The sequence below is a fragment of the Phyllostomus discolor genome, chromosome X (genome assembly GCF_004126475.2).
Source record: "Phyllostomus discolor isolate MPI-MPIP mPhyDis1 chromosome X, mPhyDis1.pri.v3, whole genome shotgun sequence".
Lineage (NCBI taxonomy): Eukaryota > Metazoa > Chordata > Mammalia > Chiroptera > Phyllostomidae > Phyllostomus > Phyllostomus discolor.
In genome coordinates this window covers 48,186,569-48,213,136 of record NC_050198.1, presented here as the reverse complement: position 1 = coordinate 48,213,136, position 26,568 = coordinate 48,186,569, and the positions used below count along the sequence as shown (strand labels likewise).

General features: G+C 35.2%; 2 protein-coding genes and 1 non-coding gene across 8 annotated transcripts in view; all 3 read left to right on the top strand.

Moving 5' to 3' along the window:
• Positions 1 to 26,568, top strand: part of LRCH2 (leucine rich repeats and calponin homology domain containing 2) — a 130,246-nt gene that overhangs the window by 15,464 nt on the left and 88,214 nt on the right. For all 6 annotated transcript variants that reach the window (XR_004901038.1, XM_028523158.2, XM_028523157.2 and 3 more), the window contains exons 2-3: positions 19,981 to 20,125; positions 23,670 to 23,796. Coding sequence is in view for 5 of the 6 variants with exons in the window: in XM_028523158.2 (XP_028378959.1) it covers positions 19,981 to 20,125; positions 23,670 to 23,796 (272 nt within the window). In the remaining variant the exon portion in view is untranslated. The remainder of the gene's footprint in view (positions 1 to 19,980; positions 20,126 to 23,669; positions 23,797 to 26,568) is intronic.
• Positions 16,653 to 16,813, top strand: LOC114505911. Its single transcript, XR_003685360.1, has one exon. It is a non-coding gene; the product is annotated as a U1 spliceosomal RNA (small nuclear RNA).
• On the top strand, positions 25,513 to 25,983 carry LOC114505259 (protein S100-A10-like). Its single transcript, XM_028523159.2, has one exon. It carries the CDS (start codon positions 25,569 to 25,571, stop codon positions 25,827 to 25,829), a length of 261 nt encoding a protein of 86 aa, XP_028378960.1. The 5' UTR covers positions 25,513 to 25,568; the 3' UTR covers positions 25,830 to 25,983.

The window sequence follows — 26,568 nt, the reverse complement described above, 5'->3', positions numbered from 1 at the left end:
TTAAAATAAATACTACTAAATAGGTTATTTATACTGAAAATGCTTATTTAACTTCTTAGGTTATTTAGTGTTTTTACTATTATTTTTATTATTACAAATGTCCCCCATTTCCCACCCCTTTGCTCACATTTGCCCAGCCCCTACCCTCTCCCTCTTACCATCCCCACACTATTGTCCTGTCCATGGACCATGCATATATGTTCTTTGTTTGTGTGCAGTATGTTTTGTTTTATGTGTTATATTTGTATATCTTGTCTTCGTGTCTTTCTGATGATTTTAGAATAGATTCATTAAGCAAGCATTTATTGAACTCCAACTTTGGAAACATGATTATGGCCAATAGAGAAGACATGGTTGTTGTCTTTGGGTTCATAAAACAGTTGCATGTGTTCAGTTATATGTGTAACAATTAGAAAAAAGATTACATAACAATATTTAAAATTGTATACTTTTATAAAGTATACAATAAGTGATATGGAACTGTGGCATAAGGCTTAATTTCATTATGGATTAAGTTACTTTGAAAAAGCTCTCTGTAAAGTTAGGTATTTCCTGATTCTTGAGGTAAACAATCAGTTTAGGATCAAGTTTTGATTTGGAAGGAGGGGCAGTTGTAGAATTTCAAAAGAGAAATCTCATGGATACAGAGTTGAGAATGACATTGCATGTTAAGGGAAGATGTTAACTAAGGTTTGCTCTGTGTTTTCTCAAACACACTTAGAGGCTGAGAGGAGGGAACTGGTGGGAGAGTTCAGTGTTAGAATGCAAGAGGAGGAGGGCCTTCATTTGAGGATGGCTAAGCAAGGTCAGGATGAGGAGGTGTTAGCAATGGAAGAGGGGAGTAACCTGACCTTTGCTAAGGTGAAGGTAAATATAGATGTCTGGGGACACTACTGTCTTAAGTTTAAATCTTAAAACAGTGAGGCAGTGTCATCAAGGAAAACAAGCTTGATAAGCATAGGAAAGGTATTCAGTAGTGCAAAATGCTTTAGGAATCAGCATGGAGAATAGTTCACAGTTTAGAATTAAGACTGTGTGGAATGTAACAAGTCTGACAAATGTGTAGGTTGTTCATATTATCTACAAGATAGATAGGAACATGGGAACTCTCATTTAGTAGTTTGCAAAATTAAGCCGTCAAGTTAGCTTGATAGAACTTCAGATTTGTTGCAGAAGCCTCTGGATTTTCAGATAAGCGTCAAGCCCATCTTTATGTGTTTGCATCCAACTGTGATGAGCCTATATATGTCAGTGAAGTTGGTGTAGACCCTTTGTGCTGAACACCAAATCAACCTAATTAAGGTTGATGGCAGTAAGAAACTAGGGGAATGGGTAGACCTCTGTAAGTTGAACAGAGAGGGAAAACCCCATAACATGGTTGGTCGCAGTTGTGTGGTGGTTAAAGGACTATGGCAAAGAGTCTCAGGCAAAGGATGTCATCAAGGAGTACTTCAAATGCAAGAAATGAACAAATAAACATTCTGTGTAAAGTTTAAAATTTTGATTTAGATTATTTGTAATGTAAACTGGATGATTTGCACATTTGTCATCAGAAGCATAAAGATAGGCAAAATCCAGAACCTTATAGACAATGTAAGAGATGACGTTAGGGGCACTTTTCACAAATACAGGTAATTGAGAACTTACAGCATATTGGTTTTCTGGGAGGTAGTATTTGTTTAAGTTTCAAGGCACACAGTGAAACTTTGCAGAAGGGCATATAATTCTCCAAGGCCATCCCAGTAACCCATTCTAAGCGATGCTTAAACTGTGTGATGTTCAGGCTCATTCTGCAGAGGCTGTTTATCATCATGACCTAGAAGAGGAAGCCTTTTAGTTTTCTCTTTTTTTCTACACATTGGGTATATTTGGATACTTCTTGAAACATTGTAATAGACTCAATCAATTCTTGAAAAATTTCAGAAAGTTTTGTCTGCTTTCCTTTTATAGAAGAAAATACACTCCAAGGAACCATTTTAGGTAATTAAAGAAAACTGTACAAGACAATTTTACCTTAAATGAGTTTACTCAGTCTGCTAAAGGTCAGTCTTTATCTTTTGTTGGGAACCGCCCTGACTGGTATCAGAAGCTGAAACCCCCGCCTAGGCTAAGGCTAAGGGAACGGCCTTGGAACCGTAAGCCAGCAAGGAGACAAAAGCTTATCTCCCTGGCAGGAATGCTGCTTCTGCTGCTTTATTCATAACTGAAACCCAAAAAGCTTGGTCAGTTAGCCAAAGACGGGTAAGATTCCCCACAGGGGGAACGACCTAAGGCAGGCACGATCACTTTGGGAGGCCCCCCAAAAGAAGGACTTGGGGGGCTGCAGCGAACGGGGTGGTGGACCCTCACTCCTCGGCTTTGACAAAGCCTGAGTTCTCATCGTCTGGGAGAAAATCTCCTTGTTGCCTCAGTTCCCGCGCTAAGCCTGAAACAATGACAGGGTGGTATAGCTCTGTGCTGAAAGGGCAGATTCCCTGGGTGATCAGGCCTAAGAAAGAACATGTAAATTACTGTGAAACCTTCTTTGTTTAAAATGCTCTCAGCTGAATCAGAGGGGTCCAAGGAGGAAGTTTGTTCCTCAAAGTCTTACAGCTCTTTGACCCCCACTCAATAGACCAGCAGAGTTCCTTGTTTTCTATAGTTCCTTACTTCCCCCTAATGAGTACTGTACTTTACCTGAATTATTATGCAAAATGAGCCCAATAAAAGCAGGTATGGACGGTAAATCGGGGCCCTCCCCACTAGGGGGGTGGCCATTCTGTCCCTACTTCCCCACAGGACCTGGTTGTCTCTGTGTATGTTTGTTTCTCGCGTGTTTTTCGGCGAGCCATCCACAGCGTTCCGTGGTCACTGCTGGCCAGTGACCCACGCGCAACAATCTTTTAATCTTTATATTTCTCTTGTTTTAAATAAAATGTAAAGTGATAACATTTTACTTATAGAATACCAGTCAATGGACAGTAATAGATAATTAAACAATGGATATTTTCTAATGTATTTTTGATGTTGAATTTTTTAAAGAAAAGTTTTTTTTTTCTAAATAGGGAAGCAAGTTCTTTCCTGTTTGCAGAAATTGTTAATTCTGTGTACTCTTATAATTTGTGACAAAGATTGCTGTCACTTTAAATTAATTACTTCAGTCTGTTTCAGTAGAATATTATGTATAATGTTAAGGATTCAAAGTGATAAGAGAGAAATAAAGTAACTGTGACATAAATTTTTATTTGAACTCTATGGAGACCAACCAATTCTGGAGCATTTGTGGATTTAGATTTCACTAAAAAATGGCTTCGTTCACTGATTATGCACTTAAGAGACTCTGTAATGTACAGCCTAGAAATTTTCCTCTCTTAAAAAAGTAATTACAATATGAAAATCCTTAATACTTTGAGCTAATTGGTTGGGGATGTCTGTATCAGCAAGAAATCAATTACTTTTGAAGATATTTATAAAATGAAATAGTAAATTGAACATAAATAATTGTCTCCTTAAACTAGTTTAATAAGTTTGTAAGAAAGGATTTGTTACAGGAACAAATTTAAAGGACACATGGACAAAAGCTAGGGGGAGGGTGGTAATGGGAGGGAAGTGTGGAGGGTTGGGTGGGGGGGCTGGGATGGGAGTAAAAGGGAGAAAACTGTACTTGAACAATGATTAAATCAAATTAAAAAAGAAAGGATTTGTGTCATATCTATTGTATGTATATGGACAAGGTTGTAAAACTACTGCCTTTAAGGAATTTATGATTTCATAATGGTATAAAATAAGTACTGACTTATCTAAAATATAGGCTAAATAGGTGGTTCACAACCAGGGGAAGACTTGCCCCCAAGGGATGATATTTGGTATTATCTGGAGACACTTTTGATTGCTACAGCTTGGGGTTGCTTCTGACATCTAGTGGATAGAGGCCAGGGATGCTGCTAAGCCTCCTACAGTGCACAGGACTGCCACGTACCACAAAGATTTTTCTAGTCCAAAATATCAATGATGCCAAGACTGAGAAACGCTGTGCTAGACTAAGGTAAATGTCATAAGTGAAGACAAAATGCAATGCAAGGTCAAAGAGGAAGAGATGACGTCTGATTGTATTGGTAGAACAGCAGAGAGGGCTTTATAAAAGGAGACCGAGGATGGGCCTTGAAGGAAAATCAGATTTTATAGTTACTCTTAAAGGGAGAAGACTAAATGAATATTGACATTCCAGAGTCTCTTCAAACTCAAAATACCAAACAAAACAAAACAACTCTTATTATTGAGCCTAGGCCTGGTCATCCAAACCAGAAACTTGGGAATGATTCTGGACTCTTCCCCTTTATTACTCTTTACATCGAGTTCTAGGATCTAAGGCCTGTTGGTCATAGCTCTTTGAATAACTTTCAGATCTGTTTCCTTCCTGTCTATTCTCACCGCCATTGTGTTCAGGTCTTTCCCTCCTCACCTTTAACGGGACCCATCAACAGATACCCTGCATGATCTCTTTGCCTCACTCATGCTTCAAGGCTAATTAGTCCTTCACGTTGTAGCCAGAGTACTTTTTCTGATAATGCAAATCTGATTGTCACTTGTATAGCTACTAAAACCTGTAGTCAGTAAGCCAGCTTCTTAACAATTCACTACTTATTCCTGGTTTTCAACATTTAAAAAATGTGAAAACAAGCTAATACATACTCTTATGTTTTATATAACTGGTAATTTTTATTTTATTTTTTAAATTTATTTTTCAATTACAGTTCCCATTTAATATTATTTTGTATTAGTTTCAGGTGTACAACATCCTGGTTAGATAATCTTATACTTTACAAAGTGATCCCCCTGATATTTTCAGTACTGATCTGGCACAATATATAGTTATTTCAGTATTATTGACTATATTTCCTATGCTCTACCTCACATCCCTATGACTGTTTTGTAACTACCAATCTATACTTCTCAATCCCTTTACCTTTTTTTCACCCAGTCCCCCAAGTCCCCTCTCCTCTGGCAACCATTGGTCTATTTTATTTTTATTTGTTCACTAATTTTCTTTCTTTCTTTCTTTCTTTCTTTAATTTAATTAATTAATTAATTAATTAATTAATTTTTTGTTCACTTATTTTCTTTAAATTCCACATATAAATGAAATCATATGGTATTTGTCTTTCTCTGACTGACTTTTTCACTTAGCATAATACACTCCTGTTGCAAATGGTAAGACTGCATTCAGTCTTTTTGTCATTAAATGTGATGTTAGCTTTGATTTTTTCATAGATGCCATTTATCAAGTTGAAGAAATTCCCTCTTATTCCTCATTTTTATGTTTTTGATCATAAAGAGGTGTTGGATTTCCTCAAATGCTTCTGTGTCTATCGAGATAATGTATGGGTTTTGTTCTTTATTACATTAATACATTATAATTATATTGATTGTTCTTTTTAATCTTTACCTGAGGATATGTCTGTTGATTTCAGAGAGAGAGAGGAAGGGGGGGGGGGAGAGAGAGAGAGAGAGGGAGAGGGAGAGGGAGAAAGAGAAAGAGAAAGAGAAAGAGAGAAAGAAACATTAATTGGTTGTCTCCTTGTACATGCTTCCACTGGGGAGAAAACCCACAACCTAAGTTATGTGCCCTTACTGGGGATCGAACCCTCTACCTTTTTGTGTATGAAACAAGGCTCCAACCAACTGAGCCACCAGCCAGGGCTTACATCAATTGATTTTTGGATATTACAACCATCTTGCATTCCTTGCCTACATGCTCTTCAGGTTTAGTTGCATACTGCCCCAAATTCTACATTCCAGCCTACCAAACTACATGCTGTTCCATGTCTCCATGCCTCAGCCTCCTGCTCCATTTTTAATGTCCTTCTCTCTGTTTTATACCTTGTGAACACCTATTAATCTTTTGTATCCCACATTAATCCTTTCTTTATTTTTTCTGTTTCCTCTCATCCTCCACATATAGTGATTATTCTATACCTCCATCAGAACAGATGTGATTCTTTGTTGCAATTAATATAGTCCCTGTATTGTAGCATTCACCATCAATTTAATAATTTCTCCTGGAAAAAAATAAACCCTACCAGAATAAGCACATACATGGACTTCAGAAATGTTAACAGTAGAAGATCTTCATTATAAAATCAAAGAAATATGGTATTTATTTACATTTCTCTTCTTACTGATTTTGAAGTTCTTTGAATGTAGTTACTTTGTTGCCACTCCAACAGTTAGTACAGGGTATGGTGCATAGTAGGTCCTTAACAAATTTGTTAAGTTAAGCCTGGGTGCCTTTTCAGGTCCCTGCAGAGTTTGTGTCTTTTCTTTTTCTCTGTGTTTCCCACAACTCATGTATGTACCCTGTTCTCCAGTCACATTGGATTCCTCATTGTCTCCCTGACTTTTGTTTTTACTGCTTTGTTATATTATTTAAAAAATGGGAAACTATAGAAACAAAGAAGAGAAAGGATAACAGATTATTATTGCTTTATAAGGAGAGAGATGGTTATTAAACTTTAACTGTTGCAAATTTGCTGTGTTTTTGATTATTGTCATATTATATCATTGAGTATGTTTTTATTTTAGAATAGTTGGCTGTTTTTAGATATTTAGGTTAACTAATAAAATTGATTTTAAGTAATGTTTATAATATTTAATGTTTGGCATTGAAAATATGAAATTATAAAAGGATTTGAGGAGAAATATGTTGTTTTAAACATCCTATCTTTAAACATCATATTTATAGATGAAGTTTAGGAAAAATTGGGAGATAAATGCACATTTTGTGCTTAGGTTTAGCAGTTTCCAAGTAGTGTATCTGTGAATTGTTTAAAATTGTGTTTTTGCATGTTTTGGTATAATTTTATCTTCTAAATTGGTCTCTTGTCTTCCATTTGCCATTGGCAAAGCTACGGTCATGAATCTGCTGCCTTTGAGTTAGAAAGTTTCTCATCTTCAGTAGGATCAGACCTTAAAGGCTCTCACAAACAACTGCTCTGTATGTTCACTGCTTCCTGTTTTATAGAAAACCTCCTCACCTCGTGACTGATTTTCTCAATATTATCTATGGAATGTTGTTGCCTTAAAAGCCTTCCTATTATAATCTATTGTATACTCTTTCCAAAATTTTCTTTTAGCATTTTTTCTATGCCACTGTTCCATTGAAGAAAAATATCTTATATCATGATTTTAGGGACTGCCTAACAGTCTCTTGTATGGATGTGCCATGTTTAATTTAACCATTCTTCTTTTGTGAGATGACTAAGTTACTATTTAATATGAGCATATAGCCAAGTGCAGTTGCACTTAATATATTTCCTCTATTGTAACATTCACCACCAATTTAATAACTTTTCTGGAAAAAAATAAACACTACCATAATAGCTTTACATTGCTTTCCCCAAGAGGAATTTAAACTTGAAGGCAAATAATGCATTCTATAACAAAATTCCAGCCCTGGCTGGTATAGCTCAGTGGATTGAGTGCAGGCCTGCCAACCAAAGAGTTGCTGGTTCAATTCCCTGTCAGGGCACATGCCTGGGTTGTGGGCCAGGTCCTCAGTAGGAAGCACATGAGAGGCAACCACACATAGGTGTTTTTCTCCTTCTCTTTCTCCTTCCCTTCCCCCTCTCTAAAAATAAATAAATAAAATCTTAAAAAAAGAAAAATTCCATATAGTGTTTGGTTCAATGCTGTGCCTCTGTGCAACAGTTCATACTAAATGTTTGTCAAATTTCTAAACTTAAACTTATGGGAAGGAGCATGGCAATTTTGTATGCTGACTTCTTGTTCTATGTGTGTGACAAACTAGCAGAATGGCTCTTGCGTAGTACCTTGGTGATCTTGCACATACCCACAAAGTCCACAGAGGTAAGGCTCAACCACAGTCAGACTCAAATCTTGGGGAAAGGGTCTGTGATCCTCTGAGGTACATGGCAAGATAGACAGGTGGCATAAGGTCATTTCTTAATTTTTCTCCTATCTTGTGGGAATCTTCCCCAAGACAATTTGACTCCTTCCTTCATTCTGGCAGGGCATGGGACATTCTTTGTTCAGCTGTAAGTATAAAATTGCAAGGCTGTGATGAGAGTTGGCTGCTCAGTAACAGAGCAGCCAACTGTGCATGTTGTCTGTCACTTGGTCCCTCTCTCCAGTTTTGTTTTATTTTGTGGGACTGGAGACATGGGGAACTGATACCATACTGATCATGTCTTTTCTCTCTGTGTTAGTAGTAAACTGAATCCATTTGGCCTTATTGTGCTTACCTGCCATTGTGCTGCTGTTTAGGGGCCACTTGACCACTTAACATAAACTAATAGGATTTTCTTTGGTATGGTTTGTGGAATTTGTAATTACTTTGTAATTAGTCAGTTTACTTTGACTTGCTTTTAATTTCAGCCTCTGATATTTGTGCTTTGTTAAATAGCTCCAGTAAAGATGATCCTTACTGTGTAAATACAGTCTTTTCATTAAGGAGCTCAGTACAGTATACTGGCTGTAAAATTTGTCTTAATATGGACACATCAAAGATGAAGCACTTAATTTTATTTAGCATGATAGATTGTACTTGGTCACCTTCCTTCTTTCCTTCCTTCCTTCCTTCCTTCCTTCCTTCCTTCCTTCCTTCCTTCCTTCCTTCCTTTTTCTCTCTTCAAGGACTACTTTTGTTTTGGAATCTAAAGCCTGCTAGAGTTATTCTGGGGAGTCAGTTTGATGATAAGTAGTCTTGTATTATGTTAGACTTTACTTTCTCATGCAGAACAGTGTTTTAATTAAAGCAAATAAAAAGTGTACTATATGAACCGATCCATTTGATTTTCAGTGGCTAGTTGATCTTGACCTAGGCAAAAGAACATCAATATCAGATTACTCATATGTAAATGGAGATGTCTCAGAGATGGTCAAGATGACATGTTTTGCCATTGTTTATTTCATTAATCAGGCTATAACAATTCAGATTTCATTGTTTTTGCTTTAAAAATAATTTGCATTAAAGCATGGTTTTGACATTAAAATTGCAAACTTTCATAGTAATTTCCATTTAAAAAATTATGACATAGTAGAATATCAATGTAACAGGACTCAACATAGTGATGTTTGGTAGCAGAACAAGTTGTGACCCATAAAAATTAAATGATTATATATAATAGCAACTTATAATTAACTTGTAATTGTCTGCATATATCATTCTTATGAATGGTTAGATTCAATGTACCTTGTGAAACAAAATACCTTTAAATAGTATAATATTAATTGTATTTTTCTTATAACAGAAGCAATGCCTGCTTATTGTAGAAAATTTGGAAAATAAAAGCTTATAAAAGAATATACAAACTACTGGTCATTCCACCAACCTTGAATATATATTAACATTATGGTATATTTCCTTCATACCTACACACTCATCAATACCTGTAGGTCTTTATATGTATATGTGCAAGTATATAAAATGTACATTTTTAAAGGAAATAGTTGGTTCATATTTTTTATATAGTTTTATACTTTCTAGTATAATTTTTTGTTTTATGAATTTATTTGGATGACATTGGTTATTAAAACCATACAGGTTTCAAGTGTATAGTTTTACATTTTAAATGTTCCAGTTATTACCCTGTGAGCATTCTTACTTCCATATTAAGGAATTAAGTCTATAATATCACTTTTAAGTTAAGTTTTTTAAAAAATTATTTATTTTTAGAGGGAAGGGAAGGTAGAGACACATTGATGTGTGAGAGATACATCTATTGGTTGTCTCTCACATGCCCCCTACTGGGGGCCTGGCCCACAACCCAGGCATGTGCCCTGACTGGGAATTGAACCAGTAACCTTTTGGTTCGCAAGCCAACATTCAAGCCACTGAGCCACACCAGCCATGATAGCCCTTATCATATCATTTTTAAAGGCTGCAAGATACTCCATTTTAAGGATATACCATATTTTCTTTAGCCTTTACCTATTATTGGACATTTAAGTTGTTTCTAATTTTCTATTATTTAAATAATCCTAAAGTATACCTAATTTTTATCCATATTTAGTTGTTTTCAAAAACTGCTAGAGACTTTATTCTTGGATCAGTAGGTACAAATATTTTTGAAAGACCTTTATTTATATTGCCAAAATTGCTTTCAAGACAGGTTACCTCATTTTGAATTCCCATCAGTGATGTATGGAAGTACTCTATTCAAAGTAGCCTTGCCAGCAGAGAGTAATACCTTTAAATCTGATGGATGAATTATGGTACCTTATTTATTATATTTTGTTTGATTATCAGTGAGGTTGAACATTTTCATGTGTGTCTTTGATAATTCTTATTTTTAAATCTGTTTATGTCCTTGGCTCAGGTTTTATCAATGAGTTGTTTGTATATTTTGCTTTTGATAGATTGCAGTTTTCCTTTCTTTTTATGTAGCTAAATCTAGAAGTCTTTTCATTTGTGAATTACTCCTTTATCTGATGCTTTGAAGGTTATTCCCCATTATAATATTAAATAACTATTCACTAGAATGTGTTTATAGTTTTCTTATGGTTCATTTTCACATTTATGTTTTTCCCCCATCTGGAATTATTTTAGTAGAAGTTATGTGATGAGGTTATAACATTTGTCTTTTGAAAATAAGAATTTAGCCCTGGCTGGCGTAGCTCAGTGGATTGAGCATGGGCTGGGAACCAAAGTGTCCCAGGTTCTATTCCCTGTCAGGGTACATTCCTGGGTTGCAGGCCATAACCCCCAGCAACCGCACATTGATGTTTCTCCTCTCCTCTCCCTCTCCTCTCCCTCTCCTCTCCCTCTCCTCTCCCTCTCCTCTCCCTCTCCTCTCCTCTCCTCTCTCCCCCTTCCCTCCCTAAAAAAATAAATAAATAAAATCTTTTAAAAAAACAAAATAAGAATTTTTTCAAGAACTGTTTAATAAATAATCCTACATTGATTCAATGTGCTAAATTTACAGTATATTAATAAATTTTATAAGGTTGAAGTATAGTGCCATTTTTAAACTTTGCTTTACTGTTTGAATATTACACTGTTTATTAGTCAACATTTCTTGGTAGAACTGAAACACATTGTAGAATTTTCTACAGATAAATGCATAGAGCTGCCATCTTTTTTAAAATGAAGTCTTGTCTTTTCACATGGCTTAGTAATTGTATGACTCACAGTCCTTTCCTCACTGAGCATGCATGTAATCTGCCCTCTGGTTAGCAGCTGTGGTTTGTCCTTGCAGCATCTGTTTTTCGTACCCTTGCTTTTCAAAGTGCCTGTGCTCAAATAGAGCCTCTCATGATTGGTTGCTGCAGATAAGTGTGTTCTGCTTGTTCTTTCTTGAATTGTTGGCTTTAAAGCATTTTTTCTAATGTTTACTTTACACTTTTTTCTCTCCATCATACTTGTGGTAATATGATGGAGAGTAGTTTAGAAAATCTGTGACCTGTATGTCTTACTCATTCAACAAGGTGTCAGTGTTATAGACTGACTTTTCATTATCTTGTCCTGAATGACAGGACAACAGCCTTCTAGTGAACACCAAATCAGTAGATCACCTGTTTTTGCAGAGAGCATCTGTTGAGAACACATGCCAGAGCCATGGGGTTGTCATTTCCCATCAGGCTCTAACATCAGAGTCTCTAATATTTCAAAGACACTCTCCATTTTTTCATTGGCAGACAGCTGTGGTGCCTTCTGTTTCCTTGTTGCTTTTGTTTCTAGTCTTGGCGTTTCTTTTAGATGGAAAAATAGATAAGGTCTTAACATTTAAGACCATGTTAATCAGATTTTAGCTCACATTTGAGTAATATCAGCTACTGAAGAACACATAAAATAATTTTTATTTTCATGTTAGGAAATAACTAAGTTGATTTTATACACTTTTGGAAAGACATATAATTCTGGTATATATTATCCATGTCATAAGAACTGAACATAATAGTTTCCATCACTTTATTTTATATCTTTATGAACATTATGTATTGTTATGTACAAATGATCATTTTCTCCTCATTTCTGTTGCTTCTTCTAGGTATTTTAGATTGTTGCACAGTATTTACTCATTTTCAACAGCCCTGAGATAGTGAAGAGTAGTATTTGAGTGATTTTTTAAAGATTTTATTTATTTTTAGAGAGAGGGGAAGGGAAGAAGAGAGGGAGAGAAACCTCAATGTGTGCTTGCCTCTTGTGCTCCCCGCACTAGGGAACCTGGCCTGCAGCCCAGGCATGTGCTTTCACTGGGAATCAAACCAGAGACCCTTTGGTTCACAGGCCAGTGCTCAATCCACTGAGCCGCACCAGCCACAGCAGCATTTGAGTGATTTTGACAATGTTTTATAGGTAATAATTAGTAGAATCTGAATACAGCTCAGATCCAGTCTAGTGTTAATCTGCTAATGAACAGTTGCCCATCTTTTTCCAGTCTGTAAGAGTTTTGTAAACTCTGAGATATACCCCAAAATGATGTAGCACTGGTCCCACCACAACAGCTGTGTCAAAGGTAGTTTCAGTAGAACTAAGTGGGGGTGATTTTTTCACATAGTTCCTTTCACTGAAGTCTTATTATCTAAACAGATAGTATTATCTAAACAGGTGCTAGAATGGAACAGTGATTGGGATTGCTTAGGATTGGTGTCTGATTGGGCTTTTTGACTATCCTAACATTTAGTGCTGAATTCATAGGGCTTAATGAATTTTGTTTGAATGAATTGTTAATAAATAGAGTCAAGCCAGGATGCTGCATGGGAAATAAGGATAATGAGGATTGGGAGGTGAGGATCAGGATTTGCCTGCCTCTGTCACAGATTCTAAGTGCAGGACCACAGAGAGTTTGATACTTAAGATATTTTAATTATTTTACCTTACACAGTTTCTGAGGCTTCAGCTTCTAATCTCTGCTCAATAAGGAATGTACATGGTATTATTGGGAGATAATTTTGCATGGGTTTTACGTTTCTGCACATCTTCGGAGTGAGTTACTAAGTAACTACCTTTGTTCAGGGCTCTGTTTTGGAAGAATGTGATAGATTCTCTCTTCAGAGCAAAGGAAAATTAGGCTTACTGTCCAGCAAAATAAAGAAAATGTCGCCCTTTGAACAAAGTGCAGACATGCTTACTGTGTATTGTAAAAGATTTGTGTTTCCTCAGCTCGGAGTTTCTGTCCCAGAGTGTGATGTGCTGTATGTGCAGGCATCCATTGGTAGGTACCCATCTGTGTTACTCCTGTGAGATTTGTGGGGGAAGGGGAATTGATATAAATGTGTTGCTCACGCCACTTGCTCTGCTATGAGTGACAAAGTCCTTTGGAGTCTTGTGCCTTCTGCCAGCACCCATACAACTGTGTTAGACTAATTTGTCAGCTTACAAGTAGGGTAAAGTCTCAGATCCTTCAGAGTTCTTGACGGGTACTCAGCACAATAATTTTGCTGATAAGATATCCACCCTTTGGAAGAAAGTTGTGTAATGAATTTTCTTTAATCCTCATTTATTGAATTGGTTGGAAATGTTGAGAAAATTAATAAGGGTCCACTCTTTTAGGAGCAAAAAAAAAACCTATGTGTTGGCTCAGACTAAACAGTTCTGACTTGATATATTAAAAACAAGTGAGAGCTTTATAATAGTGTTCATTATTTTCTTAACTAAAAATTGGGACTCAAAGTAAGATTTATGTTCTGTTTCCTATTGCAAGAAACAACCTAGGATGTGAATGTGGTTAGGTGATTTAGAATTTCTCTGACCCTGCTTTGTGGTTCCAATGGAACAGGATATTTTAAATCTAGGACAGGAAGTTACAATACTGTGTTGGATGAGTGGAAAAATACACCTAGAATATGGGTTTTGAAGCCAAATCTGGGTTTGGAACCCTAGTGCTGTCAGTTATTACTAGTTTCGTTAACGTTGGGCATACCATTGAATGTATCTTTTGCTTGGCATGTTAATGAGGAATAGTAGCTGCCTCACAGGGTTGTTATGACAATTATTTCTAATTGTGCAAAACCTATAGTTTTTTTATCTAGCATGTGGGGTGGGTGAGTATGTATGTGTAATAATTGCTCTAGTTCCACTTAGGTTACTGTTAGTATGAATTTAAGAGTTGTGATTTCAAACTATTTCTTCACTTAATACTCATGTTTGTTGAGGCAGAAAATTCTACGATGATGTCTTTGTTAATGATGAGGATGTGTTCTAACAACACATTTCATTAGAAGTTGTTCCAGAGGTAAAAATGTGTCAACTTTTCAAACATTACCTAGGCTTTTTCTTCAATAAAAGGGACTATGGCAATCTATATTACTAAATGTCACTTAAAGAAGACTCATGTATCAGTTTAACATTTTGTGGCAAAAACGGTACATCCTTTTGTACACTGATTAAGATAAAATTCTAATTAGTATAAGTAATATAGTATAACATAGTATTTTTCAACTTGTGTGCAGCAAGAATTTTTAAGACATGTAATACCTGACTATTTAGTCAGGGGCACTGACCTCTTTTCCCTTAGATTGTCAAATAGAAAAATAATAACTTCCAATACAACAATAGCCTCCAGTGTGAATGAATCAAAATTATACCTATTTTTGTCAGACTAGCAAACATTGTATCTTTTGGTGTGCTGCAGAATTTTAGTTATTAGTTTATATTTGCCATGAGAGATGCTAGCCAATGGACCAGGAATTGCCCTGTGTGACAGATGGACCCATCTGTGGCTCAGGTGGCTGCAGCTGGGGAGGCAGCAAACAGATTTCAATTCCATCTGACTCTTCTTCTTTTTCTAGCTTCTCTGACCTCTGAAGCTCAAGAGTGTTACAGAACATAATTTAGATCAGCTTATTTAAAATGATCTATTAATTTTTCTAACAGGCTTCCAGCAGTTTTACAAGGAGCCTTTTGAAGGAAGGCAGGAAACAGAACCCAGTATAGTCTGTCTACTGTTGAGTTACAGCAAATACTGCTTGATATGATTTATGATTAAAATCAAGACAAAGGAAAAATTGTTCAGTGTTTATAAAGGTGCTTATTCCCAAGGATACTAATTAAATAAGATCGCTCCTTAATGCTTAAGAGAAATAAACACAGCTATTTAATTAAAAAATTTGTAGACATGCTCTCATTAATTCTGATAAACAATTTTTGAGAAGTGTGTTAGTTTCCTGTGGTTGCTGCAACAAATTACCACAAACCTGATGGTTTAAAACAACAGAAATTTATTCTCTTACAGTGCTGTAGAACAGCAGTCTGTAGTGAATCTTACAAGGCTAAAAAGTGAAAATTTCAGCAGAGTCATATGCCCTCCATTCCTTGCCTCTTCCAGTTTCTGATGACTGCTGGCATTTCTTGGCTGCAGTGTCTGCCTTCATCTACACAGGGCTTTCTCCTCAATGTATCGTTCTAATCTCCCTCTCTGCCTTCTTCTATAATGGCACATGTGATGGTATTTAGGGTCCATCTGGATGATCCAAGATAACCTCACTGCAAGAGTCTTAATTACATCTGCAAAAATGTTATCTTATCAACCAACTTTCACAGATTTCAAGAATTAGAACCCGATAGCTGTAGGGGCTGCCATTCAGCTCACTAAAGGAAGATAAGGAACATTTTAATTTCCTTTTTTTCATGGGAAAGGTGAAGCATCTTTATAACTGTCTTTCTGCAAGTTCTACTTCTCCCCTTAGGAGGCAGGCTTTACTTTTTTTTTCTTGTGTTTGAACAAATTTAATGCCATATATTTTGTCTTTTACAGACATGGTGAAATAAGGCAGTGCACTATATAATATACTTGCTACTTAGTTGTCAATCATTAGCCATGACAACAAAAGTGATCTCAGAGAAATGTTTATTAAAATGCATATTTACCCTATGTATTAAAGATTTTTATCTGCACTAGCACTATGAGCAGAGATTAGTGAAAGATAATGATTTGTTTTCCTTATCTCTTCTAGAATCACTGTTAAATCTGCTCATTGCTTGAGGCTATGGTCACATAACACTCATATTCTTATTATAACTGGCTACTACATCATGGTTTAAACTCCAATTCAATTTACACAGGTTTTCCTTTATACATTTTTCTCATATATTAGGTAGTTAGAATGCCCACACAGGCTTACGTCAGTCAAAGGGCAGATATTTTGTTGTGCAAGCTCCCTCCAAACAGCTTGGCAAACAGTTCCGCTTTGGCAGTAAGAACTCTGATTTCCCTTGGACATGAACTTGCCACCATAATGTTTTGAAGGAGCAGTGATATATTTAATATTTCTTATAATTAGTAAAATTTCTTATGTATGCTGGTAATTAGTATCAGATACTTCCCCCCGAATTCTCTCTGAAGAATAATTTCATAGGTCCTAAGGAGACAGGATGCTTGTGTTTTTAAAAGGTGAAGCAAAGCTAAGAAGGCAGGCTTTAAAGTTGTGAAATGAATCTCCTCATAAGGAATAAATTAACAGTTTGTCTTCCCATCTTTATATGGAACCATATTAAATAAAACACTAATTTTGCATGTATTTATTGAGTATAGTATGTTCATTATTAGTCATATTATTCTAGTTGCTCAAGTGTACATTTTATTAGATGCTTTTTAATGTTATAAAACTCCCTTAATTGTACAACACAATATAAAAATTTTAAATTAGAGTTTAAATTTTATCCATTATATTATATAAAAGTTAATTTTCACTTTTTAAAGGAAAATATAGTGATACTTACTTAGCATGGAAGGTACCATGATCACGAAGGTGATTTTCCCAGGGCAAGGCTTAATCATTGCAGTCCAGTGTGCTGACCCCTGCGATCTCCCCAAATGTGGTACACTCAACTGTATAATTTGTGGTAGTCAGGATGGTATTTGTGCTTTCTTCTATTTTTTTTTAAAGGAAAATCTGAGATGCTGTTAGTGAGAGATAGTTGAAGACATTAAGATACAAAGAGTTTTGTGGTATTTTCCATGTTTCTTTTCATGGTTGTATTTTTCTTTTGGCTCTGTTATTCTGTTTACCCAGTTCTTAGAAAGGATATTTATACAGATTCAAAATCTGAAAGAACCTAGAACAAGATTTCCTTAATTAAAGGTTTCATAATAGCTTAAGTTTTAATTTTGACTTTATTCTACTTTATTTTATATGACTCAGTTAAATTAGAATAGTAAGTACAATTTAACTGATATTTCCTAAATAAATATATTAGTCATATAGAAAATATATTATTAATATAGCTTTAATTAAATTCCCTAAGGGAACTTATAGTACTTTTTTTTTTGTAATTTAACTATTCTATTTTTGGAGGGGAAATAATAGAAAGCATCGCACAATTATGTATAAGTTATTAAAACAACACCTTGATATTATTTAAATTATTTTATTAAAGTCACTCATTATTAGTACTGATATTTTAGCTTCTTTCCCCATTACTTCTTTGATTGAATACTTTTGTGTTTACTCTTGACCATTTTCAGTCTTTTCTGCTTGCTGTTTTTTTTCTCTTCTCAGCTTATAAATGTTGGTTTTCCTAATGGCCCATTGTTGAACTCCTTTTCTAACTCAATTACTCTAATGTTAGGTGATGTCTTTAGTTTTTATGATTTTGTAGTACTAACCATATTCCCATAACTTTGAGTTTTACATATCCATCTTAGACCTCACTTCCGATATCCAGAATCATCTAACTGATCATTTCATAACACTCCATTGGATCTCTTTCAGATAATCTCAGTTTACACAAATATGAAATTGAACCCTTGATTCTTATCTCTGCTTCAAGAAATGAAACAAATCCCCTAACAGCAATAACAACAACAAAAATCTTGTTCCACCTTCTACTCTTATATGAAATAATATCGTTTAGGTGCCTAGGCCAGAATGTTGGGGGCCATCCTTGATTCTTACCTCTTGTTTCTCCAACATAGACAATCACTTGCTTAATTCTTGTAAGTACCAATATCAAAATATAAACAAATTCTGTCTACTTTGCTTATCCCAATTCTTGCTACCATCATCATCTCTCAAGTACCACTGTATTATTTTTGGATACTTAATGCAAGATATTATCTAGAATAATAAACTGAGCATAATTTGTTTTTAGGATTTCAGATTAATAGTAAGTAGTAATCTTTATTTTTTAATTTATTTTAGATAGGGGGAAAGGGAGGGAGAAAGAGAGGCAGAAAAGCATCAATGTGTGGTTACCTCTTACATGCCTCCTACTGGGGACATGGCCTACATCCCAGGCATGTGCCCTGACTGGGAATCAAATCAGTGACCCTGTGGTTCACAAGCCAGTGGCTTAATCTACTGAGCCACACCAACCAAGGCAGTAGTAAGCAGTAATTTTTAATTCCCAGGATTCTGAAGTTACAAGAATAAGAAGTACAACCCTACATGTTAAAGAAACATTATAAACTAAAAAAAGATGACAATTTTTTTTCTTAATACAACTGCATGATGCTTGGGTGTCTAGAGAAGGCAAGCAAGATATTTAGAGAAAGTTCAGATTTTGGTTTCTCATAATTATGACTATCCTTTTATATAGTTATTTAGACTCACATAGTAGAAGGAAGAAGAATCCAAATTAATTTTCTTATATAATCATAACTAATATTTTCTTCTGTCAATTATAAAATTTTACATTAAGTGAGTATGTATGTATAATATATATAAAATATATTAACACATGCGTATTAATTTTCTGAGAAAGGAATTTACTATATTGTTAAGTAAATAGGACTACATCCTTCAGAGTGAAGCAGTTGAGCATTGGTAGGAGGCTATTCTTATGAAGGCAGACCAGATACTAAATGAGGTATAGTGGGCTAAACTACAATACAACATAGATGTTCTTTATGACAGAGGTAAAAAATAATGTTATGCTTTCAACCAAATATGTATAATGAACTAGTATAATCAAAGTATATTTCTATAATAAGGAGGTAGTTTGAGAATTGTATAGGCAGTGTTTCTCAACAGGGGTAAAGACATTTCCACCCCAGGGTACATTTTTTGGCTGCTGGAACTAGAGGGTGTTACTGGTATCCAGTAGGAAGATGCCAGGGATGCTGCTTAGTATTGTACAATGCACAGGACAGCCCTGCTCCACGAATTGTGATACAGCCCAAAAGGTCAACAGAGCTTTAGTGAGAAGCCCTTTTAGGGTATTTTTTTTGACCTGCCACATGATATCCCAAATACTTTCCAAAATTTCATTTAACAAATAAACCTTTAATAGAGGTGTAATGGTTATAGTGATTTCATGATTTTATTTTAGTGAAAAACTTCAGTGAATGGAAGTATATTTGTGTGTACTTGGAATAATTTATGAGAGGAAAGAATCAAAGATGAATGGCAAGTTTCTGGCTTGAGCAACTCACCAGGAGGATGTTGGTGACATTATTTGAGATGAGAGAAACAGATGTGTGGAATAAAGCCTTCAGTTCAGATTTTATACTTGTAGAATTTGAAGTACCTGAGATATATCAAGAGAAAGTCCTGAAGATCAGAACTTAGGTGTTCAGACACATCTTTAAATTGAAATTTGTCAGTATATGAATATAAATTTAAATTAGCCCTGGGATTGGATGAAATCACCCACCATAGTGTCTATCTTATAGCACAGTCCTTAGGAGCACTAACATTTACAATATGGGTAGAGGAGAATCTATCAAGAGACTAAGAAGTAGTCAGGGATATAATAGGAAGTGATCCAGAAGTGTAATCTTCAAGCCAAGGAAAAAGAAATGTTTTCAGGTAGATGAGTGGTTATTGATGCAGAGGCTGCTACTGACTTTAGTGGGTATGAGTGGCCAGAAACCAAATGAAAGTGGGTTGAGAAGTCCATGGTAAGTAAGAAATTTAGTTGTGTTGTAAATTTATGTAAATTTGACTGTGAAGGACTTCAAGACCATGGTGAGTAACATTTTATGATATATTAAATAGTTGCTTGGATTATAAGTGATTCAGCAAGTATTAAAATAGTTCTGCTTATTACCACTGATAAAGGTGCATGTTTGACACTCAAATATTACCTTTCTTTTTCAGATCTTTCAAGAAATCGTTTTGCAGAAATTCCTTCTGATGTCTGGTTATTTGCACCCCTTGAAACATTAAATTTATATCATAATTGCATAAAAACCATTCCTGAACCCATTAAAAATCTGCAGATGCTAACATATCTTAACATCAGGTAAGGAAGTAATGTAGGGGGTAAATTTTGTTTTTTATTATAGTTCTAATCCTTTTAGTAACAAAAGAATGTGTTTGGTTTGGATATGTAGCCTATAGTTATCTCAGTAGTATGTTATTTGTATTTTTTATATGCCCACACTACTTTATAGGCCTTTATCTTGTTCTTGAGAGCAGTGCTTCTCGAAATAATGTGCACAGAAATCACCTGGGGACTCTAATTCCCTAGGTCTGCAGTGGGGCCTACATTTCTGACAAGGCCCTTGGTAATGCCCATGCCTGCTGGTCCTCCAATCACTTTGAATAGCAGTGCTTTTCATCAGAAATATTTTACTGAAATCATAACACCACAATATCAATTTATTTATATGCATGTTCAGTTAAAGTGAGACATAAAAAAGAGTCCTTGTGATATTTTTCATACTGTTGTGACTTTCTGTTGCTACTTCAAGCATGGATGGATTGGGATGGGAACGTCAGAACGGTAGGAGGTCAATGACAGTTGATGTTAACACCAAATAAATAAGTGCTTACTGTGTACCAGGTAGTGTTACAAATACTTTACACATAATACTTAATCTTCTCAACAACATTTTGAGATATGTACTTTTATTATCCCTGAATTACAGATGAGGAAACTGAAGCACAGAGAAGTTAATTATTTGCCCAATGTTTTATATACCTCTGTCTGTCTATATCTATAGCTATCTTGGTAGGGCCAAGGTCATAATCAAAATAGTATGGCTGTAGAAATCTCATTCTTAAACTATATAACAGAGTGAACATTTGATAAGAATAAGAAAAAAATTCCCTGTCAAATGAGTGACATTGAATGGACACTTTTACATTGTGACAATTTTAGAATAATTTTCTTTTTTTTCTTTCTCCTTTTTTTGATTTGTAAGGGATAATTTCTTTCCCCTTCCTAATGAAGTCACTTGTTTAAATTCTCATATAGGGAATAGTAAATATAGTTAATATACATAAATAATAATGCTCCTTTCTCACTGTGATATATTAATTATTATGTGTGTCCCCCCACAGTTGTGTCACCTGGCAGTACATGCTGTTTAAACTGAAACCACTTTACACCTTAAAATATGTGAGAGGAATTTCCTTCCATAGATATTAGTCATTTGGGTTGCTCCTTCCTTTAATTGGTTATAATCTCCTTGGCCTAGCTTGGGAGAGGTTTGAGGAAAGCGAGGTATTTTTAAGTTTGTTTTTGTTTCATTTTGTTCTTTAATGGAAAAATTGATTTGTCCAAAATTGAATTACATTTCTATGTTAACGTATAGTATATCTTAGAATATGGGCATACTGCGGAGATATTGTGAGTTCAGTCCTAGACCACCACAATAAAGTAGGTATCACAATAAACTGAGTCATAATTTTTTTTTGCCGGTGAAGGGTCTTGCCTTCATTTGTAGAAAACACAATACCTGTGAAGTGCAATAAAGCAAAGCCCAATCAAATGAGGTGTGCCTGTAGTTTTATTAAAAACTACAGATATTAAAAACTGTAGATCTTTGAAAGTTAACTTCTGATTTTTGTTCACTGTCATAAAAATTTTGAACAAACTCTTGAAACAACATTTGTTCTGATGACTGACTTCCATTGACTATCTCTAAAACATGGCAAAAAAGTAAAGATTAATAACTTACTAGCTATGTATAAAGAAATTAAATTTTGGAGAAAGCTTACTGTGCTAATTTAATGAACCTGATTCTTAAGGGAAGCAAATAAGTCAATTTTTAAACATTTTTGGTTTGAAGGAGATTAGAATGTTTTTGTTTGTGCCATTATTTTTTCCATTTATTTTATGTTTAATTTGGTGAAAATATCTTGAGAAACTTGTAAGGTGATTTTTTAGTTCTTTTTCTCTTCCTGTATACTATCCCCTTTTAAAGTAGAATCCTGCAGGAAGATTCTCATTTGCTTCATCCTGCTTGATCCTAAAAGTGTCAAGAGTTTTGACAGGCCCCTAGCATATTTGACTTTCCAGCAGCATGGCCAGGATTCCTGTTCTAGGGACATTGTCTTTTTTTGTTTTAAGTTTGTGCCAGGTCTAAAGCCAGTCTAGTGTTTCTGGATGTCTCTGCCTGCATAAAATGGGGTGAAAGTTTTTGAAACCCTGTCTTGGGGTAACACTGAGTTTTTGTTGCACATGTTACCTAAAATGCTATAAGTAGGTACATCTATAAATGTAACTTTGAAAAACAGAAAAAAAATAACTGCTCATTGCTTATGAATGCTTAGTATAGTATGTAAATGTAATGGTATACTTTATATAGTTTGAGATAGGATTTTCTTAGTCCATTTGGGCTGCTATAACAGAATACCATAGACTGGGTGGCTTATAAAACAACAGAAAATTTTTACAGTTCTGGAGGCCGAGAAGTCCAAAATCCAGGCACTGACAAATTTAGTGCCTAGTTCCTATATGGACATGTTCTAGCTGTGCCCTCACATGGTAGAAGAGGTGAGGAATCTCTCTGAGGTCTCTTTTATAAGGGCACTAATCCCATTCATGAGGGCCCTCATGACCCAATCACCCCCAAATGTCCCACCTAATATCATCACCTTGGGGATTCGGTTTCAACATTGTAATTGTTGGGGGTGGCACAAACATTCAGTCTATAGTGGGGATCATTTGGGTGTCAGTCTGCATTGGTATATAAATTTGATCACAGTAGTTTGAGGGTAAGGGACCCAGAGCCAGATTGTCTGGATTTAAATGCTGGTTCTCCCACTTACTAGTTGTGTGCCTTAAGGAGTTTACTTAATGTCTTTATGACTGTTTCTTCATCTGTAAAATGGGCATCATGATAGTAGCTATCTTCTTAAAGTAGGTTGTTGTGAGGATTCGTCGAATTAATTCATGTGAGGTGCTCTGAACATGGCCTAGCACACAGTAAGCACTCAATAAGTGTTAGTTGTTGTTATATTTAAATGTAGCCATGGAGGTGAGAATGTTGTAATTGAGATAAAGGTGCTAGTAGGCTGTTCTACCATAAACCCGTAAAAGGAGGTGAGTTAGGGTTTACATGTTTTTGAACATATAATCCTGTTCATTCTTTCATAAATTTAAACTACATGCAAATTCATCCTTGGAGTCTTTCTCTAGTTAGAGGCATGGAGCTATTGAATATAGTGAAATTATAGCAAAGAGCAAGGTTCTGACATTCTCTAGCTCAGAAGAATGATTCTGGGTTTTGAGAACTGGTGGTGTGTAGGATAATATCATAGGTAACAGCACAGGTTTTGCAGTCTGCTGTGCCTAGGCAACTCAATCAGGTTTTACCTTTGTTTCCTTACTTGTATAATGCCACTAATAATATTACATATCTTGTGGGATCATGTGAGGATTAAATGTAATAGTGTATATAAAGATTTTGGCCTGATACAAAGTAAGCATTCATTAAATGATAGTTGTTATTTTACCAAAGCTTCTTATTTACTTTTGAGGTGATTTGCTCTTTTTCAACATAACATGTCAGGTTTTAGACATATTTCTTATAATGAGACTTTCTTATTCTTTTCAGTCGAAATCTTTTATCAGCATTGCCAAAATACTTATTTGATCTTCCTCTTAAAGTTTTGGTTATCAGTAATAATAAACTGGTATCCATCCCAGAAGAAATTGGGAAGTTAAAAGACTTAATGGAATTGGTGAGTAAAACAGTTGCATTGGTTGTATGTAATGTGCACAATCCATACCTTTATTTTGGAATATTACTCATTTCTTTATATAATTTCACTGTAATTTTTAAAGAAGAGAATAACTTAGTATATCCTTGGCTTAAATTCACTTTAAGAAAGTTTCAAAATACCATTGCTTGTCTGATTTTAGCTCACAGCCAGTAAAAACCTAATTGTTCCTCAGTTCTACTCAGAGGCTTTTTTACAAGTCTTAAGAAATGCTTTTCAAATGAATAAGCATTTGTCTATCCATTTCGTGGAGAGTCAAGTTCTTACCAGTAAAAAATACAAGTTTTTTTTTTTTAAGGTTTTACAAGTGCTACTGTGAGAGCCTCATAGAAAATGGATATGAACAAAACAGTACAATGAACAAAATAATCATTCCTGTCCTATATACTCATGTGATTTTTATAACATATTTGGGACTAATATAAATGGAAAGAGGCCATTATATAAAGTTGATTGTAGAAATATAGGAATAATTTAAAATAATTACTTTGCGCATATTTTAGATATTAAAGGACATTGAACTCTGAGAGAAACATAGATCTTCTGGCATTGAGCTATTTTCACATGTTGCTGTTACTTCCACTTCACGTAGTATACCATGCTGTTCATTTTTATTTTGTTTTATCTTGAGTAATGCTTTCCTAATAGATAGATATTTAAAAGTATTCTTAAGTATGACTTTATTATGTGTGGGAAGCCAAAAGTTTTCTTGAGAAACTTATTTATAATTTTATAATGAAAAAGTAATATGTTAATAGAATGTAATGAACAAAAATTTCAGGAATGTCTTCCTTTTATTCATTAAGGAATACCTGCATGTGAAAATATCACACAAGGAAACTTCCTTAAACTTAGTGTTTTTATGTTTTAGAAACACAAAATTTTAAGTTTCAGTGGAATCTTATAAGTAATTGGATTTGAGTGCTCCCTAATGCAGAAATCTCTGACACACCTAGCTGGATATTTTCAATGGTAGATAAGTGTGTGTGTGTGTGTGTGTGTGTGTGTGTGTGTGTGTGTCTGAGGCAGCCCTAATTCTCTTTTGCAACTGTTATTTGTTATCCATTTTATTTTTAACTAAAATACATACCTCTGTCACTTTTATCTACTGGTTTTGGGACTACCATGTAAACAATAGATAATGACAACTTCACTTCCCTTAGGATACTTGTAATCTGGTGTGTGTCTACCCTTCATTTTTCCAAACTGTAAGACCTGTTTTCTGTAACCTAAAATCTTCATCACTTTTATTCTTTTCTACATTTCTGTTCTTTATTACATTTTATTTTTAACTATTTCTATTCTAAAAATGTTCTTTTTTTTATTAGGTCTCTTTTAATGTTATACTCACCAGTGAATGGAAGACTTCAGATGTTGATCTAACAAATTTATAATAAAAGAGAGCCATACTTTTTTCACCTGGACACTTAATATTTTTTAAAAGATTTATTAAATTTTAGAGAGAAAGGGGATGGGAGGGAGAAGGAGAGAGAGAGAAACATCAATTGGTTGCCTCTTGTATGTGTCTTAGCTAGGGACCGAAACTGCAACATAAGACATGTGCCCAAACCAGAAATCGAACCAGTGACCCTTCTCTTTGTAGAATGACGCTCAGCCAACTGAGCCACGCTAGTCAGGGCTGGAGACTTAATATTTTTAAAGATTTTTATACTGTCCGCACATCCCAGCCAGCCTAGTGATCCTGCCACACCTCGGGGCAAGACCTCACCAAGATGCCATCTCAAATGGAACACACCATGGAAACCATGATGTTCACGTTTCACAAATTCACTGGGGATAGATGCTATGTAACAAAGGAGGACCTGAGAGTACTCATGGAAAAGAAGTTTTCTGCATTTTTGGAAAATCAAAAAGACACTCTGGCCGAGGACAAAATAATAAAGGACCTGGACCAGTGCCGAGATGGCCAAGTGGGATTCCAGAGCTTCTTTTTGCTAATTGCTGGGCTCACTGTCACATGCAATGACTTGTAGTACACCTGAAGCAGAAGGGAAAGAAGTAAGCAGTTGAGCAGCTACTTCCTCCCTGGTCAAGAGTCCTTCCTGTGTGTTGTTTAAGGAATCTCTGCCCCATAGCCTCCCCCTGTATGAGGATTTCATGAGCAGATTGAGACCCTTAGAAAATGTACAGATAAAATCCAACCCCCATTTGACAAAAGAAATCCAATTAAAGCCAGCTAATGTTTTTATTTTTATATTGCTTGTGTTCTCTTGCCCTCAATAAATAAATTTATTTGTTAGTTTATAAAAAAAAAGATTTTATACATGTTACACTTTTAGATGCTATGGCTCTGTAATTTCTTCTTTTCATTCAGTTTTTAGACCTATGTTCTAAATTAATTTACATGAGGTAGTTTTTGGGTAAGTGAAGTTTTAAAAATATTTCGTATTTTAGATGTATTCCAGTATTTTTATTTAAATAGAATGTTTGTTACCACAACCCCAATGTTTTCCTTTAGGTCCGCCTGCCTGTATGCACTGGCCCAAAGAAATGCACGAGCAGGAGTTTGCATGACAGAAAGAGAAAATAGTTTAATATTGAATTGGCCAATATGGAAATGAGGAGCTTTTTCTGTAAATAAAACAACTCTCTGATGGAATGTAGGTTACAGATTATATGGGACAAAAATATAAGACACTGTGGGGTAGGGGTTTGGGGTCATACTGGGAGCTGATTGGTCAGAGGAAGTCAGGGTAATGAGTTCTTTAGGCC